Source organism: Pelodiscus sinensis, chromosome 24, assembly GCF_049634645.1.
Source record: "Pelodiscus sinensis isolate JC-2024 chromosome 24, ASM4963464v1, whole genome shotgun sequence".
NCBI classification, from domain to species: Eukaryota; Metazoa; Chordata; order Testudines; family Trionychidae; genus Pelodiscus; species Pelodiscus sinensis.
In genome coordinates this window covers 22,515,295-22,538,501 of record NC_134734.1, presented here as the reverse complement: position 1 = coordinate 22,538,501, position 23,207 = coordinate 22,515,295, and the positions used below count along the sequence as shown (strand labels likewise).

The 23,207-nt window shown below is 66.0% G+C and overlaps 1 protein-coding gene across 1 annotated transcript in view; it reads right to left on the bottom strand.

The window, feature by feature from the left end:
* The window catches only part of LOC102456563 (uncharacterized), a 79,640-nt gene that overhangs the window by 7,197 nt on the left and 49,236 nt on the right, over nt 1-23,207 (bottom strand). Inside the window, exons 18-25 of the mRNA XM_075908313.1 lie at nt 22,443-22,516; nt 21,989-22,128; nt 17,936-21,633; nt 17,269-17,342; nt 16,833-16,972; nt 16,337-16,461; nt 16,090-16,236; nt 13,336-13,388 (exon numbers count right to left, since the gene is read on the bottom strand). Coding sequence (XP_075764428.1) covers nt 13,336-13,388; nt 16,090-16,236; nt 16,337-16,461; nt 16,833-16,972; nt 17,269-17,342; nt 17,936-21,633; nt 21,989-22,128; nt 22,443-22,516 — 4,451 coding nt within the window. The remainder of the gene's footprint in view (nt 1-13,335; nt 13,389-16,089; nt 16,237-16,336; nt 16,462-16,832; nt 16,973-17,268; nt 17,343-17,935; nt 21,634-21,988; nt 22,129-22,442; nt 22,517-23,207) is intronic.

Sequence of the window (23,207 nt, the reverse complement as noted above, 5' to 3'; positions counted from 1 at the left end):
CCTGATGCACCCACCCCAGGGGAGAGGGGACCCCAGGAACTCTAGGTGCAGGGGTGGGAGAGCAGGGCGGAGGGGACCCCAGGAACACTGGGTGAGGGGGTGGGAGAGCAGGGCGCAGGGGACCCCAGGAACACTGGGTGAGGGGGTGGGAGAGCAGGGCAGAGGGGACCCCAGGAACGCTGGGTGTGGGGGTGGGAGAGCAGGGCGCAGGGGACCCCCAGGAACACTGGGTGTGGGGGTGGGAGAGCAGGGCAGAGGGGACCCCAGGAACACTGGGTGTGGGGGTGGGAGAGCAGGGTGCAGGGGACCCCAGGAACACTGGGTGTGGGGGTGGGAGAGCAGGGCGCAGGGGACCCCAGGAACACTGGGTGAGGGGGTGGGAGAGCAGGGCAGAGGGGACCCCAGGAACACTGGGTGTGGGGGTGGGAGAGCAGGGCGCAGGGGACCCCAGGAACACTGGGTGTGGGGGTGGGAGAGCAGGGCAGAGGGGACCCCAGGAACACTGGGTGAGGGGGTGGGAGAGCAGGGCGCAGGGGATCCCAGGAACACTGGGTGAGGGGGTGGGAGAGCAGGGCAGAGGGGACCCCAGGAACACTGGGTGAGGGGGTGGGAGAGCAGGGCGCAGGGGACCCCAGGAACACTGGGTGTGGGGGTGGGAGAGCAGGGTGCAGGGGACCCCAGGAACACTGGGTGTGGGGGTGGGAGAGCAGGGCGCAGGGGACCCCAGGAACACTGGGTGAGGGGGTGGGAGAGCAGGGCGCAGGGGATCCCAGGAACACTGGGTGAGGGGGTGGGAGAGCAGGGCAGAGGGGACCCCAGGAACACTGGGTGTGGGGGTGGGAGAGCAGGGCGCAGGGGACCCCAGGAACACTGGGTGTGGGGGTGGGAGAGCAGGGCAGAGGGGACCCCAGGAACACTGGGTGAGGGGGTGGGAGAGCAGGGCAGAGGGGACCCCAGGAACACTGGGTGTGGGGGTGGGAGAGCAGGGCGCAGGGGACCCCAGGAACACTGGGTGAGGGGGTGGGAGAGCAGGGCGCAGGGGACCCCAGGAACACTGGGTGAGGGGGTGGGAGAGCAGGGCGCAGGGGAACCCAGGAACGCTGGGTGTGGGGGTGGGAGAGCAGGGTGCAGGGGACCCCAGGAACACTGGGTGAGGGGGTGGGAGAGCAGGGCGCAGGGGACCCCAGGAACACTGGGTGAGGGGGTGGGAGAGCAGGGCGCAGGGGACCCCCAGGATGCCAGGTGCCACCCATGGCGCTGTGGGGGGCTGCAGCATCTGGAACACTCAGACCCTTCTCGCCCATCGTCCCCCACGGGGGCAGATGGGAGGGTAAAAGCCGAGGCACAGAACTGGCTCCTGGGGCTGCCCGACCTGCCAAGCCTGGCCCCCACCACACGGCTCCCTCAAGGGAGGGACAGATACCTGCCCTGGATCCTCAGCCTCCCCCCTCTTTCCCCCCTCCCCCCAGCTCCCTCAGCCCCTGATGGTCCCATGCCAGAGCCCGGCACCCTGGGGCGGGTCTGCTCTGGCTCTGGGTCCTGTGCCAACCCCCTCCCAGCAGTTGCAGGAGACCAAGGCTCACCTGTGGTCAGCAGCATCAGGAGAGCCAGGCACAGGGCTGCCGTGCACAGGCCTCTGGGCGTCATGGTGCCGGGGGGGTGGGGGGTCGGCCCGGGTGTCCCGCACCGGGCTCTGTCGCTCGCTGACGGGCTGCAGGGCTCTCAGCAGCCCAGGAATCAGGAACTGTCAGCGGCTCTGCGGATGCAGCCTTATAACAGCACCTGGGAGCAGGTGGGGCCCGGCTCCGCGGGCTGGGCTGTGACGTGCTCGGAATGCTTTGTGATCTTTGTGCGTGCCTCAATTTCCCCAGCGTGGGGTGTGGTGAAGCAGCTGAGGGTCGGGGGGGGACAGTTTGCTCTTTGCAGTGGCCCGGACACAGGGGTCATGCCCATGGGGAATCCCAGAGCAGGACGCATGGGGCCCAGCAGCAATGGAACATGGATTCTCCCCCGTCCCCTGCCCCCCTCCTAGGGGTGTGACCGGCTGGGGGCTAAAGGATGGGGAGGGGCCCGGTGGGGCTGTCGCGTGGGGGCTGCTGGAGGCTGGGAGCAGCCTCTGGGCTGGGACCATGGGGGGAGAGGGGTCTGGGCTGGGACCATGGGGGGAGAGGGGTCTGGGCAGGGACCATGGGGGGAGAAGGGGTCTGGGCTGGGACCACGGGGGGAGAGGGGTCTGGCTCCCAAGAGCCTCCGCCCCCCAGCCCTGGGAATCTGCCCCCAAGAGCCTCCGCCCCCCAGCCCTGGGAATCTGCCCCCAAGAGCCTCCGTTCCCCAGTCCTGGGAATCTGCCCCTCAAGAGCCTCCGCCACCCCAGCCCTGGGAATCTGCCCCCAAGAGCCTCTGCCCCCCAGCCCTGGGAATCTGCCCCCAAGAGCCTCCGCCCCCCCAGCCCTGGGAATCTGCCCCCAAGAGCCTCCGCCCCCCCAGCCCTGGGAATCTGCCCCCAAGAGCCTCCGCCCCCCAGCCCTGGGAATCTGCCCCCAAGAGCCTCCGCCCCCCCCAGCCCTGGGAATCTGCCCCCAAGAGCCTCCGCCCCCCCCAGCCCTGGGAATCTGCCCCCAAGAGCCTCCGCCCCCCAGCCCTGGGAATCTGCCCCCAAGAGCCTCCGCCCCCCAGCCCTGGGAATCTGCCCCCAAGAGCCTCCGCCCCCCCCAGCCCTGGGAATCTGCCCCCAAGAGCCTCCGCCCCCCAGCCCTGGGAATCTGCCCCCCAAGAGCTCCTTTGTCACCAGCTCCCCTCCCCCACTTCCTCATTCCTGGCACTGGGACGTGGGGGTCAGATGGGCAGGAGATGGCTGCAGAATGCAAAGAGAGGGAGCGGCTGGGCCCTCTGCACCCTACACCTGTGTCTATCTGCCTCCTGCTCCCTTCCCCCCCAGCCCCACCCATTTCTCTCTGCCCCCTGCACCTCCTGCCCTACCTGTGTCTACCTGCCCTCTGCCCCCCAGCCCCCAAGTCTATCTGCCCCCTGCACCTCCTGCCCTGCCCATCTGCCCCCTGTACCTCCTGCCCTACCTGTGTCTCTCTGCCCCCTGCTCTCCCACCTTGCCTGTGTCCCGTTCCCCCTGCCCCCCCGCCCAGTGCAATGCTGTTAAGGGAGGGGTAGGAATTGGGTGAACTTTCCCCCCCTGCCTGGGGCCCTGCCCTGGGCTGCCAACAGCTCCTGTGGTGGAGCGACTATGCCACCTACGGGCCTGTCTGTGTTCACAGCTGCTCACCTGGCCGCTCCTAATGCACCTGAGCCGGGTCACTGCAGGGCAGGTGGGTCTGGGCCTGAGCCAGTGGCCCCTGGACAGGGCCCGCCCCCTAGCTGGGCACCGCTGCATTACCCATACAGAATTCTGCCACGCACCCCCCGCAGGGCACCCACTCTCCCCCGTGCCTGGGCTCTGCGCCTTGCCCACAATATCCTGCACCCCACTCTTGATTCGCAGGCACCAGACCAGACCATGCACGGCTCCCCGCTCCCGACAGGGCAGGTGATCCAGGGACTCCAGCGTCTGCCCACTGTCGTCGGCAGGGTGCTGAGGTTGGGCAGCTCGGCTCTCGGGGCTGTGTCCTGGCGCCGGCTCCCAAAGAACTTCCTTTTGGGCCCCAGGTTATAGAGTGACACTTGAGTCCTGCTTAGCTAGACCACGCGCAGTCACCTCTCTAACCAGCCCTAGCATTCTGTGACCGACTTCTCTAACCTATCCTCCTCCGCGCCTCAGTGGATTTACACCTAGCAAAATACAGCCGCCAGCAACGCTCCAAGGACTAGGGGTCGCCAAATGAAATGAACAGGCAGCAAGTTTAAACAAACCAAAGGAAGTTTTTCTTCACTCAGCACACAGCCAACCTGTGGAACTCCTCGCCAGAGGATGTGGTGAAAGCGAGGACTTCAACAGGGTTTAAAAAAGAACTAGATAGATTCATGGAGGTTTGGTCCATCCATGGCTACTAGCCAGGCAGGGTAGCGATGGTGTCCTTAGCCTCTGTGTCTGGAACTGGGTGACAGGGGAGGGATAATATGAGGCTTCCCTGTTGTGTTCCCTCCAGCTGGTATTGGCCACTGTGGGCAGACGACACCCTGGGCTGGATGGACCGTTGGTCTGACCCCATCTGGCTGCTCTGACATTCGTCTGTTCTGAGAACCAGACAGATCAGGCGGACAAGCCATAGGCAAGTGGGGACCATAATCGCAGCTCAATCTATAGACAGCCAATAAACCGAGGACGGGGGGAGGAAAGGCTGCAGCCGTCTCCCCGAAGGAGCCTTGCTAGCCTGCCGGGCAGCACGGGCTCGGAGTGGCGACGCGCAAGGTGCAGCTGGCAGGGCGCCCAGGCCCAGCCGCGGGTTCCAGGCCCAAGCGGGGCTTGGAGACAGTCTGGGCGCAGCAGAGGCAGCAGCTCCGCCGTCTCTCCCGAGCCACAGAGGCTCACCGCCAAGGGCCCGGAGCGGAGATGGGGGGCTAGGAGCTACGCTGGAGGACTTGAAGCGCCTGTCCGAGAGCTGCCCCCCGGGTGTGAAAGTGGGCAGGAGCCTAGGGCAGAGATGGGCTTGTGGGTAGGAAAAGCAACCCAAAGGGGACCTGCGAGGTCCTTACTGCCAGCAGTGCCTGGAAATGGTGGCCAAGCAGGACCCTGGAACGGTTAACTCAGCCAATAGCCGGGACACAGGCTGACTCAGGGACAGCCCATCAACACCCGGAACACAGGCTGACTCAGAGGACAGCCCATCAATACCCGGAACACAGGCTGACTCGGGGACAGCCCGTCAATACCCGGGACACAGGCTGACTCGGGGACAGCCCGTCAGTACCCAGGACACAGCCTGACTCAGGGACACGATGGGGTGACGTTCCCCTTTCTCGTCCGCCTGCATCAGCACCGCCCCCAGCCCAGTGTCCGAGGCGTCCGTAAACACGATAAAGGGCTTGTCGAAGTCGGGGTTTACCAACACTGGGGCCTTGGCCAGGGCTCCCTTCAGTGCACAGAGAGCCCTCTGGCACTGCTCCGTCCAGACCACCCTGTCTGGACTCCCCTTCCTGCACAGCTCTGTGATCGGGGCAGCGATGGAGCTGAAGTTGGGCACAAACCTCCGGTAGTACCCCTCCATCCCAATGAAAGCCTGGGCCTGCTTCTTGGTCTGCGGCACTGTCACATTACCAAATTGGAGGGAAGCAGCCAGATCGCTGCTGCACCCCTAGGTGGGGGTGTTGGCCCCAGAAATCTGTATGAAAGGGAGCCATGTGGGGTATTGAATGGGAGCTTGTTGTTTTCTGATCCTGTGTACACTGTTTATGTGAGTATATAATGTCTGTGTGTGTAGATCTGTAATCTGTGTGGAAACTGAAGATTTCCCTGCATGTGGTTAAGCATTGGGCAGGGCCGAGCCTGTGGAGCCTGTGGACATGCTAATTACCTGTGGGACAATGGTTCTCAATGGGCCAAAGACACACCCAAAGAATGGGGGCTGTCCTGAGAGCAGCCAGCAGGGAACACAGAGAGGCTGAGGACCAGGTGACTTGCTGCATACAAGAAGAGGCCAGGAAGGAGTATAAAGAGGCCATGTGGTCGATGCCATTTTGTTCTCAGCTCAGCACTTCATCCCAGAGGCAGCACTGCAGGGATCGAAGAGCCCGGAAGACCTGTGAACCCATCCTGATCGTAGGATGTGCAATAAGGACTTTTAAACCAGCAGCTGCAACATCTCTGCTAGAGCCTGCATCGAGAACTGGGAGATTCGGTGCATGTAACGTACTGTACTTTAACAACCTTACTCTCATGCTTTTCTTTCCTGTAATAATAAACCTTTAGATATAGATTCTAAAGGATTGGCCCAGCATGATTTGCGGGTAAGGTCCAGAGGGTAAATTGACCAGGGATCTGTGGCTGGTTTCTTGGAACCGGACAGAACTTGTTCGGGGTAGGTGGGATTGGGTGTTAGGACCCCCCCACCTGTGTATGAGGCCCGGGGCCATCTGGGGCACGGATATTGCTGGGGTGTTGGAGGGGTTTTACTCGGGAGGCTTCAGGCAGGTTGCTGAAGCGCTCTGTGGGACTGGTTTGTGGCCTGTGTGGAGAGGTCGCCAGTCGGGGGCTGTAAGTAGCCCCGGATTTGAGCAATTCGCCCTGAGCAGATGCCCTTAGCTGTGCCCAGACACGGCCCGGTCCGTCACAGTGGCGTAGTCGGCAGGATCCACAGATCTTGGTCAATTGAGCTTTGGGATCAGGACTCCACGCTGTCTAAATTTGCTTTTTGGTGTTGAGAGTTTGGTTGATTAAAGAGCCGCTGCGATGAACCCGGAATTATATGAGAGTCTGAGCAAAAGTGCTCTGAAGGATTTGTGCTTGGGGAGAGGCATTGCCTTTAGGAAAAGGGCCTCTAAACTAGATCTGGTAGTGCTGTTATTAACCAGAGATGTGGATGAAAAGGAGCAGAAGCGAGCCAAGGAGGCTGCTGAAAGGAGGCTTCAGGCAGGCTGCTGAAGCGCTCTGTGTGACTGGTTTGTGGCCTGTCTGGAGAGGTCGCCAGTCAGGGGGACTGTAAGTAGCCCCGGATTTGAGCAATTCGCCCTGAGCGGACGCCCTTAGCTGTGCTCAGACACGGCCCGGTCCGTCACAGGCACAGGCCAGTCCCGGATGGCCTCCACTTTGGCCGGCTCTGGCTTCAAGCAGCCACTCCCCAACTTATGGCCCAGGTAGGACACTTCGGCCATTCCAACCTTGCACTTCCCAGCCTTTACAGTCAGCCCAGCCTCCCTCAGCCGATCCAGTACCTGGTTGACCTGGGCCACGTGGTCCTCCCAGGACTGGCTGAAGACGCAGATGTCATCGATGTACGCTAGGGCACAGTTCTCCATTCCCCGCAGCAGCTGGTCCACCAGGCGCTGGAAGGTGGCCGGCGCCCCTTTGAGGCCAAAGGGCAGGACCAGGAACTCATAGAGCCCCAGTGGCATGATGAAAGCTGATTTCAGTCTGGCCTCCTGATCTAGCGGCACCTGCCAGTAGCCCTTGGTGAGGTCCAGGGTGGTGAGATAGCGAGCTCCCCCCAGCTTGTCCAGGAGCTCGTCAGGCCTTGGCATTGGGTAGGCGTCGGACACCGTGATGGCGTTGAGCTTCCGGTAGTCCACGCAGAACCGGATCGACCCGTCCTTCTTGGGAACCAGCACCACGGGAGAGGCCCAGGGGCTGGAGGACGGCTGGATCACCCCCAGGGCCAACATGTCCTGGACCTCTCTCTCCAGGTCCTGGGCTGTTTTCCCTGTGACCCTGAATGGGGAGCAGCGCACCGGGGGGTGAGTGCCCGTCTGCACCCGATGGACAGCCAGGTTGGTGAGACCCGGCTTGTTGGAGAACAGCTGCTGGTGGGAGCGCAGCACCTCCCGGATCTCGGCCTGCTGGGCCGGGGTGAGCTGGTCCGAGAGGGAAATTGACTCCAGCGAAGAGTCCTCTCCGGTCCCAGGGAACAGGCCCACCAGGGGATCCTCCCCCTGTTCCTCCCAGGGCTTACACACGGCCAGCACCAAGTTCTCCCTGTCCCAGTACGGCTTCATCATGTTAACATGATATACCCGCTGGCCGCGCGTCCGGCCCGTCAGCTCCACCACGTAGTTCACCTCGTTCAGCTGCTTAACCACCTTCAAGGGGCCGTCCCAGGCGGCTTGCAGCTTGTTCTTCCGCACGGGGATCAGGACCATCACCTGGTCCCCGGTAGCGTAGGCGCGGGCCCGTGCATTGCGGTCGTACCAGACCTTCTGCTTCCTCTGGGCCCTGCTCAGGTTCTCTCTGGCCAGGCCCATGAGCTCGGCAAGTCTTTCCCGGAATGTCAGGACGTATTCCACGACCGGCTCACCCTCTGGGGAGACCTTCCCCTCCCACTCGTCTTTCAATAAGTCCAGGGGGCCCCTCACTCGCCTCCCATATAACAGCTCGAACGGTGAGAACCCCGTGGACTCCTGGGGCACTTCCCTGTATGCAAACAGCAGGTGGGGTAGGTACTTGTCCCAGTCCTGCGGGTGGTTGTGCATAAAGGTCCGTAGCATCTGCTTCAGAGTCCCATTGAACCTCTCCACCAACCCGTTGGTCTGGGGGTGATACGCTGAGGCCCAGGTGTGTTGCACCCCACTCTTCTCCCACAAGCACCGGAGCAGGGCCGACATGAAGTTGGATCCCTGGTCCGTGAGAACCTCCTGGGGAAACCCCACCCTGCTGAAAATGGTCAGCAGTGCGTCTGCCACCTTGTCTGCCTCGATGGAGGGCAGGGCCACGGCCTCGGGGTAGCGGGTGGCGAAGTCCACCCCCACCAGGATGTATTTCTTCCCTGTCCGGGTCGCTCTGTTGAAGGGCCCCACAATATCCATCGCCACCTTCTGGAAAGGCTCCTCTATGATGGGCAGGGGTCTCAATGCAGCTTTCTTCCTGTCTTGGGCCTTCCCCACTCGTTGGCAGGAGTCGCAGGACCGGCAGTACCGCTGGACAGTTGCAAACATCCCCGGCCAATAGAAGTTTTGGAGCAGCCTCAGCCGCGTGCGCCGGATCCCCTGGTGTCCCGAGAACGGGATGTCATGGGCCAGGTGTAGCAGCTTGCGGCGATACCTTTGGGGAACCACCAGCTGCCGCTGGAGCCCCCACTTGCCTACCGTCCCGGGGGAAAGCCATTCCCGGTACAGAAATCCCCTCTCCCACCGGAACTTCTCCTGGCAATCTCCTCCTAGGGGTTGAGCGGCACCCAGGTCAGCCCGGTCCCTCAGGGCCTGCAGGGAGGGATCCGCTCGCACCTCCGCCTGGAATTCAGCGGCTGGGGCTGGGCCAGGGCCGTGGTTCCCCCCACTGCCTACGTCCAACTCTAGGTCTGCTGGGACGGGGCCCTGGGCCCCCTGTTGGGGAACCTCCTCGAGTTCCGGGCCGCAAGCCCCTCGCTTGCTCTGGCTACGGGTGGTGACCAGCGTCCTGTGGGGTCCGTCTGGCCACTCCTCTAGGTCACCCCCCATTAGCACGTCGGTGGGCAAGTGCGGGTGCACCCCCACTTCCTTGGGGCCCTCCTTGGCCTCCCATTTCAGATGCACCCTGGCTACGGGTACCTTAAAGGGGGTGCTCCCTATGCCCCTCAGTGTCAGCTGAGTGTCGGGTAGCATACGGTCTGGGGCCACTATGTCGGGCCGGGCCAGCGTCACCTCCACCCCCGTGTCCCAGAAACCCATAACCTTCCTGCCATCCACCTCCAGGGGTACGAGGCAGTCCCTCCGTAGGGGCCGCCCCACCCCCACCCGGTGCATGGATAAATCTGTCTCCCGAGGGTCAGACCTCCCAGGGGAGGTGCACTGAGCATCCTTCCCCTCTCCCCGAGCGGAGGTTTGCTGGCCAGCCCCTGCCACTGGGGCAGCCTGCCCTTCCTCCCGCCCCAGCCAGTTAACCCTGGAAAGTCCCAGGTCATGGGACCTGTTCTTGCGCCTGGTGCATTGAGCCCTCTTGTGGCCTCGTTGCCCACAGCGATGGCAAGTTAGGTTCTGTGGGCCCATTCAGGTCGGCTCTGCCCAGGCCCTGGCTGGTTTTCTGGGGTATCGATGACTGGTCCTGGTCCCTGGGGCTCGCCTCGGAGGTGTCTCTCTCCGTTGCTCCGCCGAGAACCGGTCTCTGCACGATTCTCTTTCTCTCCGGGACTCCCGTTCACCCCCGGACCGGCTCTCCGTGAACTCATCCGCCAGTCTCCCGGCCTCCTGGGGGTTCTCTGGTCTCCGGTCCTTGAGCCACAGCCTCAGTTTGGGTGGGCACGCTTCATAGAGCTGCTCCATCATGACCAGCTTGAGCAGCTCCTCTGCAGTCTGGGCTCCGACCCCAGACACCCACTTGCTGCAGTATTACGCCAGGCGGGAGGCCAGGTCCACATAGGTCTCCCGTGGCCCTTTCTGTACCCCCCGGAACTTCTTCCTGTACATCTCGGGGGTCAGCCCGAACTTGTGCAGCAGGGCCTCCTTGACTCGGTTGTAATCCCCTGGCTGTAGGTCCTCCAGCTGACTGAGCACTCCGGCCACCTCCTGGTTCAGTGCGGGGACGAGCTCCTGTAGCCAGTCAGCTGGGGGGACCCGTTGCAGCCCACAGGCCCTCTCAAAGGAGCTGAGGAACCCGTCTATGTCACCCATGTCCTTCAGTTGGGCCACCACGAGCCTCTCCAAGCGTCTGGCAGCCCCGGGACCCTGGGGCCCATCCACTCTTGGCGCAGCCGGGGCCCCGCAGGTTCTCCGCTCTGCCATGGCCAGCTCATGCTGTCACTGCCTCTCTCGATCTTGGCGTTCCTTCTCTCGGTCCTGTACTTCCAATTCCTTCATCCGCAGCTGGATCTCCAGCTGCCGCAGCTCCGCTGGGCTGGCCCCTGCCCTAGATGGGCTACGGCTTGCAGGCCTCCCGGGAGACGCTGTCTCATCTCTCCGTTGGGTTCCAGCGCTCCTCCCCCTCTCTGAGCCTGACACACTCTCAGGGGGGGTCTGGCTGCTTCCCCTGGGGACAAGATCCTGGCCCTGTGGCTGGTCATTATCTTCCAGCTGGGCAATCAGGTGGGCCTTGGTTGCTTTCCGCACAGGCAAGTCCCTCTCTCTGCACAGCCCCACCAGCTCTGCCTTCAAGAGTTGGGCGTAGGCCACCTGCCCGCTGGGCCCCTCGGTGCAGACTCACCAGTCTAGTGCTGCAGCGCCCCACGATTCCCAGGAACCGCTTCGCTCTGTCTCCAGCCCGCCTGGTTCCAGGGCTCTTGCTTCTACTGCGCCTTGTCGCTCGCCGCTGGAAGCTTCATCCACGGGGTGCAGTGGATCCCACCCCTGACACCAGTGTGACGGCGCGTTGGGGGTCCCCCGTCTCCTGCACCCCGACATGGCACAAACAGACTCCACCAGCCAGTGGAATTGAGGGTGGTTTATTGCTCCTCCAGCACAGCGCAGCACAGATGTAATCTGGTTACAGGAACTGGGGCTAAGAGGCCTCAGTGCCCCCCCTTGAGATAGGGGAGTCCCAGCCCCCTCCCCAGCTCCTTATTCCCTGCCTTCCAGCCAGGAACTAACTAACCCTCTTCCAGCCCTGCCCCCCAGCCAGGGCAGCCTTCCACCTTCCTTTGTTCCTCTCCATGGGGGGTGTCTGGCCACTGGTTCAACAAGTTTGGCATTACCTCTGCCTAGTGAGGCTTTCCCTGCTGGGTCTTGCTCCAGACAGCAGGGGTCACCACAGCCCAGCAAGTACCCCCACTACGTCACACCCTGCACCGCGGCCGTGCCAACTCCAGGTCAGCGAGACCCGGCGAGGGGGCTGGGGTAAGCACCAGCGCTCAACGGGCCCCTCCCCAGCCAGGCTGGCACGTGGGTGCAGGTGGGGTCCCCCCTACGCACTGCCTGATGCGGAGGAGGGGCCGTGGCAGGAGTGCACCCGGATTAAGACACGCCAAGGCCCTGAGCTCCGGCCAGCGTGAGCCCCAGAGCATGAGCAAAACCAGGTAAAAGGGGGTTTGAGTGCAGGGCCCCTCGTAGTCTCAGGCCAGAAGCTGCAGCTCTCCTGGCTGGTGCGCAGCGCCCGCCCTGTTCAAACCCAGTGGTTCTGGGGAGCAGGGCGCGCGGCGTGTGAGACTGTCCCTGTGCGCGTGGGCTTAGCTGGGGTCAGGCCTGAGTGCGGGGGAGGGATTTTGGGTAACCCTGGGGATTTGGGCATGGCCAAGGAGCTGTTCAGGGGGATTATGCATAACACCTGGGGGATTCTGGACACTGCCAAAGTGATGCTCAGCAGGATTCTGGGCAGCACCCAGGGGATTTGGGTACCCCCAAGGCGCTGCTTAGCAGGATTCTGGGCAGCACCCAGGGGATTTGGGTACCACCAAGGCGCTGCTCAGCAGGATTCTGGGCAGCACCCAGGGGATTTGGGTACCACCAAGGCGCTGCTCAGCAGGATTCTGGGCAGCACCCAGGGGATTTGGGTACCACCAAGGCTCTGTCCAGGGGGATTCTGGGCAGCACCCAGGGGATTTGGGTACCCCCAAGGCGCTGTCCAGGGGGATTCTGGGCAGCACCCAGGGGATTTGGGTACCACCAAGGCGCTGTCCAGGGGGATTCTGGGCAGCACCCAGGGGATTTGGGTACCCCCAAGGCGCTGCCCAGGGGGATTCTGGGTAGTACCCAGGGGATTTGGGTACCACCAAGGCGCTGTTCAGGGGGATTCTGGGCAGCACCCAGGGGATTTGGGTACCACCAAGGCACTGCCCAGGGGGATTCTGGGTTCTGCCAGGGTTCAGGGTCACCCCAAGAGCAGCCTCAGGGCCAGACTATCCCCTGAGGCCGTTACACCCACCCGGCCATTTCCTTGGGCGTTTGTGCTGCGTTCTGGCTCTCGGCTGGCTGGGCGGGAGGAGTGTGCAGGGGCGGAGCTCCCCTTTGTCTGATGCAGGGGTGCCCGGCCCAGGTGGGGGCTGACCGGCTGGGTGGGGAGTCGGGCGGCGTGGGCGCCCAGGGGTGCCCGTCGCACACACCTCCACACAGACCACGGCGCTGACTCGCCCGCCCAGAGGCGCAGGAAAAAAGCAGCCTGGAGCCTGACTCGGCACAGATCCCTTTATTGTGAATCCCTATAAATACAGCCCACCCCAAGGGCCCTGTGTCCCCCCCCCGTCGCGGCAGGGCCGTCACAGCCCTGCGGGCCCCGTCCCAGTAGAACAGCCCCAGGCCAGCGGGGCCGCGCACCCGGCCCAGCCCTGCCCCGGGGCCCCATGGCAGTAGACGGCGTTTGGCAAGTGCTTGTGGCAGGAGGCGCTTGGGGCTGGGGGTCCCCGTCGCCTTGTTCACCCAGTTCCCCTGCATTCGAATCCGGCTGCTGGCAGCCTCCCGGCGCTCGGGCCCAGCTCCCGGCAGCAGGGGGGAGCTGGGTGTGGGGGGGCAGGGACACGCCCCTCCCAGAGCTCGGCACTATGGGGGGCTCCCTGGGGAGGCGCTGCCGTGCTCCCTGCTCTGCCCAGGCCGGTTGGCAGGACGTATGGGGCAGCCCCTTTTCCCTCCCCCACGCAGCAAGGCAGGAATTTGCCCCATCCCCCATTATTGCTGGGCCCAATGGGAGCCGGAGCAGCCCCCCCCAGAGCCAGGGGCTGCAGGGTGGGGGGGATTCCCCAGAGCTGACACCCCCGACCTGCTCCCTGACTCCTCCCCCACCCGCCCCATGGCAGCAGCCCCCTGCCCAGGGCCGTTTGTGGGCGCCTGGCCCCTGGAGTCCAGCTGCAGGAAGCTCGGGGGGATGCTGGAGCCCGTGGGGCGGCGCCCCGGCGATCCTACGACGACGCGGCCGGGTTGGTGTAGAAGGCGTTGTTGCCGTTGCCGGTGTACATCTGGGGGACACAGAGGGGACGGGGTTAGAGCCCCGCCAGGCCAACCCCGTTACCTGGCAACCAGGATCTCCCCAGCAGGGCTGTAGCTAGGGAGGGGGAGGGGGGCAGAGGCGCCAAAGCAGGGCCAGAGCCCCCCAGATCCACAGGCTGCGGCTCCCGACCGGCGGGGTCCATCAGCCCGGCAGCACCACTCCCCGGCGGGCGCCGCGCTGGGCCCGTCTGCTGAGTGGGGGTAGGGGGCAGGTCCCCTTTCCTCCTGGCCCCCTCCCCAGGGCACCGGCTCCCTGCTGTGCCCCTCCCCTTCCAGCCCCCTAGGGCCTTCCATCCCGCTCCCCCGCCTCCATCATTGCCCGCCCCCCTGAAAACTGGGCCCACCCGCGTCTGTCCTAGCCCCTACCGGGCCATCACCACCTCCCCCTGTCGGCATGGAAACGGGCTGTGGGGCCGGGGAGGGACTGACTGGGAACAGCCCCCCCGTGCGCTAGGCCCGGCCCCGAGACCTGGGGCTGCTCCAGCTCCTGCCCCCGGCACGCCGGGGCCAAGTCAGCCCTCCCATGTAGGGCCAGGTACCCTGTGGGGAGCCTGGGACCCGTGCCAGGCCTGGGCCTGTAACAGCAGAGAGCATCCCTGTAACGCCCCGGACCAGCCCCTGGCACGTTGCTGCGGCCCTGGTGCCCGCTGGCACCGACTCCTAGGGCATGAGCCGGGCGGGGCGGCTGTCCTTGCACAGGCGGAGACATGGTGACAAGGAGACACCAGCCCCCCGCTGCCAGGCCCCATGGGGAGGGGGAGGGAAAACCAGACTCCGCCTGAGCCCGGCCAAGCTGCCCTGCCCAAGGCCACCTGGCACCCCGGGCTCTGCCCAGGCAGGGGCCTTGGCCCTCCTGCTGCCGGCCAGCAGGGACTGTCGGAGCCCAGCGCCCTGGAGCAGACGGGGGCTGCCTGGGACCCATGGGGCAGGGCACAGCCAGCACGGCCCAGGGGCCACTGGTCGGGCTCCATGTCCCAGGGCCAGGCATGGGCCCCACCTCCAGCCCACTCCCACCCTGCCCCACAACCTCAGTGTGACGCATCCCCTAGTTCCACCCTCAGCCTCACTCTGCAACCCCCCACAGTGCCACCCTGTGACCCCCCAACTGCAATCCCCAACGGTGCCACCCTGCGACCCCCCAACTCCAATCCCCCACGGTGCCACCCTGCGACCCCCCAACTCCAACCTCCCACAGTGCCACCCTGCGACCCCCCAACTCCAATCCCCCACGGTGCCACCCTGCGACCCCCCAACTCCAACCTCCCACAGTGCCACCCTGTGACCACCCCACTCCAACCCCCCACGGTGCCACCCTGCGACCCCCCAACTCCAATCCCCCACGGTGCCACCCTGCGACCCCCCAACTCCAACCTCCCACAGTGCCACCCTGCGACCCCCCAACTCCAGCCTCCCAGGGTGCCACCCTGCGACCCCCCAACTCCAACCTCCCACGGTGCCACCCTGCGACCCCCCAACTCCAACCTCCCACAGTGCCACCCTGCGACCCCCCAACTCCAATCCCCCACGGTGCCACCCTGTGACTCCCCAACTCCAACCCCCCACGGTGCCACCCTGCGATCCCCCAACTCCAACCCCCCACGGTGCCACCCTGCGACCCCCCAACTCCAATCCCCCACGGTGCCACCCTGCGACCCCCCCACTCCAACCCCCCACAGTGCCACCCTGCGACCCCCCCACTCCAACCCCCCACGGTGCCACCCTGTGACCCCCCAACTCCAACCTCCCACAGTGCCACCCTGCGACCCCCCAACTCCAATCCCTCACGGTGCCACCCTGCGACCCCCCAACTCCAACCTCCCACAGTGCCACCCTGCGACCCCCCAACTCCAATCCCTCACGGTGCCACCCTGCGACCCCCCAACTCCAACCTCCCACGGTGCCACCCTGCGACCCCCCAACTCCAACCCCCCACGGTGCCACCCTGCGACCCCCCAACTCCAACCTCCCACAGTGCCACCCTGCGACCCCCCAACTCCAACCTCCCACGGTGCCACCCTGCGACCACCCCACTCCAACCCCCCACGGTGCCACCCTGCGACCACCCCACTCCAACCCCCCACGGTGCCACCCTGCGACCCCCCATCTCCAACCTCCCACGGTGCCACCCTGCGACCCCCCAACTCCAACCTCCCACAGTGCCACCCTGCGACCCCCCAACTCCTATCCCCCACGGTGCCACCCTGTGACCCCCCAACTCCAACCTCCCACAGTGCCACCCTGTGACCCCCCAACTCCAACCCCCCACGGTGCCACCCTGCGACCCCCCAACTCCAACCCCCCACGGTGCCACCCTGCGACCCCCCCCACTCCAACCTCCCACGGTGCCACCCTGCGACCACCCCACTCCAACCCCCCACGGTGCCACCCCGCGACCCCCCAACTCCAACATCCCACGGTGCCACCCTGCGACCCCCCAACTCCAACCTCCCATGGTGCCACCCTGCGACCGCCCCACTCCAACCTCCCACAGTGCCACCCTGCGACCCCCCAACTCCAACCTCCCACAGTGCCACCATCTGCACCCCCCCCACTACAACCCCTCACAGTGCCACCCACTAACCACCCCCCAGTCCACTCCCCAGTAAGGGCAGCATGGGGCACACACCGGGCGAGGGGCACCCCAGGGCCGGGCCAGGCCCCAGCACTTACGTGGCTGTAGGGGTTCTGCTTCGGGCCGGGGGCATTGAAGCGCCCATGGGTGTAGTAGGTGGGGGACTCGCTCGTGGGCCCATACGAGGTGTGTGCGCTCAGCAGCTCCAGCTTCCCACGGCTCCTCCTGAGGCACGAGCAGACGATCTAGAAGGGCGAGAGGCGGCTGGTGAGGGTCGGTGGGGGCCAGGAGGAGAGAGGCTGGAGGGGGCCTGAGGCCGCAGGGATGGGCAGGGGGGATACTCACCAGAAGGATGAGGACGAGGAGGATCAGCACCAGTGCGACGCAGCCCAGGACCAGCAGGGCGATGCCCCAGCCGGGCACCAGGGGGTCGGGCGCCGGGGTGGATGAAGTGGAGCCGATAAAAGTGGCTGAAACGGAAGCAGGAGCAGTCAGGGGCTGCGGGGCACCCAGAGCACAGGGGAAGGGGAGAGGAGGGGAGGGTGCAGGAGTCGGCAGAGGGTCCCAGGCTGGCCAGGCAGAAGGGACAGAGCTCGGGGCTGTCGGAAAGGGGCTGGGCCAGTGGTGCAGGGAAGGGGCCCAGCCCCAGCCGCCCACGCCCCCCCCGCTGGGACAGATACAGGCAGGGCTGGGATGGCACCCACAACACCCCCCAAGCAGCCCAGCCGGGGGGCAGCCTGGTCCCCACAGAGCTCTGCCCAAAGGCCGTGCACCCCCCCCCCACAGGGACCCCTGGCCAGGGGCTGCTGAGGACACACGGGGGCCGGCCCAGGCTGCTCACCCTTGATACCGTCCAGCTGGAGCCCGACGGTTTTATTGCTCTCCAGACCCTTCTCCAGCTGCCGCTTAATGTCGGTGTCGCTGATGCTGGTGCCGCTCGCTCCGTACAGCAGGACGGAGTCTGTCACCACCGAGCCCCGGCTGCAGAGCAGGCCACAGAGGGGGGGTTAGCTGGGTCTGGCCCCGCCCCTTCCCACCTGGCCCCTCCCCAGCTCCCCAGCTCCTGCCTGACCCCAGCCCTGCTCCCCGCTTCTCACCTACCCAAGGTGCTGGGCTGCAGCCCCTCATTCAGGCTGTTCCCGCCTGGAGCCCCCCCCACCTGCCCAGCACAACCTCCGGCAGCCCCCCAGCCTCTCTCCCCCCCTGTTCCCTCCCCAGCCCTGCAGGCTGCCCCCTCCCTTCCCCACGTGGGGGCAGCCCCATGGCGCTCGCTGTACCTGAACCGCAGATCGGTGAATCCCCGGTAGTTCTTCCCGTTGGGACAGTCTGCGCAGCCATAGACCTGCAGGTACTGTCACAGACAGAGAGGGGAGCAGGGTCAATGCCGGCCCCCAGCCGTCTGGGGGGACCTGCCCCGGCCCCTGCCAGCCTCCCTTGCTGTGCTCTTCCTGGGGGGCAGAATGGGGGCAGGGGTGTCTCCCCAGAGCCGGGCCCACGGGAGAATTGTGGGGGGGGAGGTGCCGGGAGCGATCGAATGGAACTGGAAACTTGGTGTTCGGGCACCACTCCGAGCCGGGCGTGGAGCAGCCCCCAGCACCCCTAGTTCCAGCACCCATGTCCCGGGCTGGCGGCAGAGGGGCAGAGGGGGCTAGAGCCGAAGCAGGCTTCCAGGGCATGGACTGAGGGACTCTCCCCTTGCTGCTCCAGGACAGGTCCTCTGGGGCTGAGGGGCCTGGCGCCCAGGACTTGGCCCACGGGGGGTGGAAGTTTCCCTGCTCCCGGCTCTGAGGGGTTTCTGCTACGGCAGAGCCTCATGGGTCATTGAAGGGCAGCGGGAGCACGGGTCCGGCGGCGGCCTGGTGGAGCTCCCGCCAAGCATCCCGACACCTTGGGGCTGGCAGCCACCCCCAGGGGAGACAGGGCCGGGGGCTGGGCTGGACTTACCATGGCCTTGATTACGCCCTCCAGCGCCAGGTAGTAACTGGAAACAGGGTTGAGAAGGGAGTCGTTGAAGTTCTTGTTCACAATGCGGAACGACAGCGAGAAAAGAAGGATCACGGTGCCAGGCTGTGCCGGGGTGGTCGTGTCGACTGAGGGCGCTTGGGTGGTCGTGTTGCTGGAGGGCGCTGGGGTGGATGTTCCACCGGGAGGCGCTGGGGTGCTTCTGCCACTGGGAGGCGCTAGGGTGGACGTTCCACCGAGAGGCGCTAGGGTGCTTGTGCCACTGGGAGGCGCTGGGGTGGACGTTCCACCGAGAGGCGCTAGGGTGCTCGAGCCACCGGGAGGCGCTAGGGTGGACGTTCCACCGGGAGGCGCTGGGATGGATGTTCCACCAGGAGGTGCTGGGGTGCTTGTGCCACCGGGAGGCGCTGGGGTGGACGTTCCACCAGGAGGCGCTGGGGTGCTTCTGCCACCGGGAGGCGCTGGGGTAGACGTTCCACCAGGAGGCGCTGGGGTGCTCGAGCCATCGGGAGGCGCTGGGGTGGATGTTCCACCAGGAGGCGCTGGGGTGCTTGTGCCACTGGGAGGCGCTAGGGTGGACGTTCCACCGAGAGGCGCTAGGGTGCTCGAGCCACCGGGAGGCGCTAGGGTGGACGTTCCACCGGGAGGCGCTGGGGTGGACGTTCCACCGGGAGGCGCTGGGGTGCTTGTGCCACTGGGAGGCGCTGGGGTGGACGTTCCACCAGGAGGCGCTGGGGTGCTAGTGCCACTGGGAGGTGCTGGGGTGGACGTTCCACCGGGAGGCGCTGGGGTGCTTGTGCCACTGGGAGGCGCTGGGGTGGACGTTCCACCGGGAGGCGCTGAAGTGCTTTTGCCACTGGGAGGCACTGAGATGGACGTTCCACCAGGAGGCGCTGGGGTGCTTGTGCCACTGGGAGGCACTAGGGTGGACGTTCCACCGGGAGACGCTGGGGTGCTCGAGCCACCGGGAGGCGCTAGGGTGGACGTTCCACCGGGAGGCGCTGGGGTGCTCGAGCCACCGGGAGGCACTGAGATGGACGTTCCACCGGGAGGCACTGGGGTGCTCGAGCCACCGGGAGGCGCTGGGGTGGACGTTCCACCAGGAGGCGCTGGGGTGGACGTTCCACTGGGAGGTGCTGGGGTGGACGTTCCACCAGGAGGCGCTTGGGTGCTTGTGCCACCGGGAGGCGCTGGGATGGACGTTCCACCAGGAGGCGCTGGGGTGCTTGTGCCACTGGGAGGCGCTGGGGTAGATGTTCCACCAGGAGGTGCTGGGGTGCTCGAGCCACCGGGAGGCACTGGGATGGACGTTCCACCAGGAGGCGCTGGGGTGCTTGTGCCACTGGGAGGCGCTAGGGTGGACGTTCCACCGGGAGGCGCTGGGATGGACGTTCCACCAGGAGGAGCTGGGGTGCTTCTGCCACTGAGAGGCGCTAGGGTGGACGTTCCACCGGGAGGCGCTGGCATGGATGTTCCACCAGGAGGTGCTGGGGTGCTTGTGCCACCGGGAGGCGCTGGGGTGGACGTTCCACCAGGAGGCGCTGGGGTGCTTGTGCCACCGGGAGGCGCTGGGGTGGACGTTCCACCAGGAGGCGCTGGGGTGCTCGAGCCATCGGGAGGCGCTGGGGTGGATGTTCCACCAGGAGGCGCTGGGGTGCTTGTGCCACTGGGAGGCGCTAGGGTGGACGTTCCACCGAGAGGCGCTAGGGTGCTCGAGCCACCGGGAGGCGCTAGGGTGGACGTTCCACCGGGAGGCGCTGGGGTGGACGTTCCACCGGGAGGCGCTGGGGTGCTTGTGCCACTGGGAGGCGCTGGGGTGGACGTTCCACCAGGAGGCGCTGGGGTGCTAGTGCCACTGGGAGGTGCTGGGGTGGACGTTCCACCGGGAGGCGCTGGGGTGTTTGAGCCACCAGGAGGCACTGGGGTGGATGTTCCACCGGGAGGCGCTGGGGTGCTTGTGCCACTGGGAGGCACTGAGATGGACGTTCCACCAGGAGGCGCTGGGGTGCTTGTGCCACTGGGAGGAACTAGGGTGGACGTTCCACCGGGAGACGCTGGGGTGCTCGAGCCACCGGGAGGCGCTAGGGTGGACGTTCCACCGGGAGGCGCTGGGGTGCTCGAGCCACCGGGAGGCACTGAGATGGACGTTCCACCGGGAGGCACTGGGGTGCTCGAGCCACCGGGAGGCACTGAGATGGACGTTCCACCAGGAGGCGCTGGGGTGCTCGAGCCACCGGGAGGCGCTGGGGTGGACGTTCCACCAGGAGGCGCTGGGGTGGACGTTCCACTGGGAGGTGCTGGGGTGGACGTTCCACCAGGAGGCGCTTGGGTGCTTGTGCCACCGGGAGGCGCTGGGATGGACGTTCCACCAGGAGGCGCTGGGGTGCTTGTGCCACTGGGAGGCGCTGGGGTAGATGTTCCACCAGGAGGTGCTGGGGTGCTCGAGCCACCGGGAGGCACTGGGATGGACGTTCCACCAGGAGGCGCTGGGGTGCTTGTGCCACTGGGAGGCGCTAGGGTGGACGTTCCACCGGGAGACGCTGGGATGGACGTTCCACCGGGAGGCGCTGGGATGGACGTTCCACCAGGAGGAGCTGGGGTGCTTGTGCCACTGAGAGGCGCTAGGGTGGACGTTCCACCGGGAGGCGCTGGGGTGCTCGAGCCACCGGGAGGCACTGGGATGGACGTTACACCGGGAGGCGCTGGGGTGCTTGAGCCACCGGGAGGCACTGGGATGGACGTTCCACCGGGAGGCACTGGGATGGACGTTACACCGGGAGGCGCTGGGGTGCTCGAGCCACCGGGAGGCACTGGGATGGACGTTACACTGGAAGGCGCTGGGGTGCTCGAGCCACCGGGAGGCACTGAGATGGACGTTCCACCAGGAGGCGCTGGGGTGCTCGAGCCACCGGGAGGCGCTGGGGTGGACGTTCCACCAGGAGGCGCTGGGGTGAACGTTCCACTGGGAGGTGCTGGGGTGGACGTTCCACCAGGAGGCGCTGGGGTGCTTGTGCCACTGGGAGGCGCTGGGGTAGATGTTCCACCAGGAGGTGCTGGGGTGCTCGAGCCACCGGGAGGCACTGGGATGGACGTTCCACCAGGAGGCGCTGGGCTGCTTGTGCCACTGGGAGGCGCTAGGGTGGACGTTCCACCGGGAGACGCTGGGGTGGACGTTCCACCGGGAGGCGCTGGGATGGACGTTCCACCAGGAGGAGCTGGGGTGCTTGTGCCACTGAGAGGCGCTAGGGTGGACGTTCCACCGGGAGGCGCTGGGGTGCTCGAGCCACCGGGAGGCACTGGGATTGACGTTACACTGGAAGGCGCTGGGGTGCTCGAGCCACCGGGAGGCGCTGGGGTGGACGTTCCACCGAGAGACGCTGGGGTGCTTGTGCCAATGGGAGGCGCTGGGGTGGACGTTCCACCGGGAGGCGCTGGGGTGCTTGTGCCAATGGGAGGCGCTGGGGTGGACGTTCCACCGGGAGGCGCTGGAGTGCTTGTGCCACTGGGAGGCGCTGGGGTGGACGTTCCACCGGGAGGCCCTGGGGTGCTTGTGCCAATGGGAGGCGCTGGGGTGGACGTTCCACCGGGAGGCGCTGGGGTGGACGTTCCACCGGGAGGCGCTGGGGTGTTCGTGTCAACAGGAGACGCCGGGGTGGATGAAGTGAAGCCGATAAAAGTGGCTGAAACGGAAGCAGGAGCAGTCAGGGGCTGCGGAGAACCCGGAGGGGAGGGGAGGGTGCAGGAGTCGGCAGAGGGCCCCAGGCTGGCCAGGCAGAAGGGACAGAGCTAGGGGCTGTCGGAAAGGGGCTGGGCCCGGGGTGCAGGGAAGGGGCCCAGCCCCAGCCGCCCACGCCCCCCCCGCTGGGACAGATACAGGGAGGGCTGGGCTGGCGCCCGCAACACCCCCCAAGCAGCCCAGCCTGGGGGCAGCCTGGTCCCCACAGAGCTCTGCCCCAAGGCCGTGCACCCCCCCCCCACAGGGACCCCTGGCCAGGGGCTGCTGCGGACACACGGGGGCCGGCCCAGGCTGCTCACCGCTGATACCCTCCAGCTGGAGCCCGACGGTTTTATTGCTCTCCAGACCCTCCGCCAGCTGCTGCTTAATGTCGGTGTCGTTGATGCTGCTGTTGCTCGCTCCGTACAGCAGAACGGAGTCTGCCACCACCGAGCCCGGGCTGCAGAGCAGGCCACAGAGGGGGCATTAGCTGGGTCTGGCCCCGCCCCCTTCCCGGCCCCGCCCCCTTCCCACCTGGCCCCTCCCCAGCTCCCCAGTTACTGCGGGACCCCAGCCCTGCTCCCCCTTCTCACCTACCCAAGGTGCTCGGCTGCAGCCCCTCATTCAGGCTGTTCCCGCCTGTAGCCCCCCCCCACCTGCCCAGCACAGCCTCCGGCAGCCCCCCAGCCTCTCTCCCTCCCTGTTCCCTCCCCAGCCCTGCAGGCTGCCCCCTCCCTTCCCCATGTGGGGGCAGCCCCATGGCGCTCGCTGTACCTGAACCGCAGATCGGTGAATCCCCGGTAGTTCTGCCCGTTGGGACAGTCTGCGCAGCCATAGACCTGCAGGTACTGTCACGGACAGAGAGGGGAGCAGGGTCAATGCCGGCCCCCAGCCGTCTGGGGGGACCTGCCCCGGCCCCTGCCAGACTCCCTTGTTGTGCTCTTCCTGGGGGGGCAGGAGATGGGGGCAGGGGTGTCTCCCCAGAGCCGGGCCCACCGGAGAATTGTGTGTGGGGGGGTGCCGGGAGCGATCGAATGGAACTGGAAACTTGGTGTCCGGGAACCACTCCGAGCCGGGCGTGGAGCAGCCCCCAGCACCCCTAGTTCCAGCACCCATGTCCCGGGCTGGTGGCAGAGAGGCAGAGGGGGCTAGAGCCGAAGCAGGCTTCCAGATGTGGCGTAGTGGGGGGCTGTCTGCTCTGTGTCCCCGGATCCCCCTGCGTAGTGGCTGTTGGGGACCCAGGGCCAGTACAGGCTAAGTTGGAGCCATGAAGGAGAGAGACAGAGGAGGGGGCTGAGGCATCCTACCCTAATTCCTGTAACCAGATTACGTCTAGGCTGTGCTGTACCCTGAAGGAACAATAACCCCTCTCTGTTCTACCGGCTGGTGGAGTCTGTTCGTGCTGCTACGGGGGTGCAGGATCGGGGAACCCCCAGCTCACCGCCACACAGGGCATGGACTGAGGGACTCTCCCCTTGCTGCTCCAGGACAGGAGCCTCTGGGGCTGAGAGTCTGGGGCCCAGGACTTGGCCCACGGGG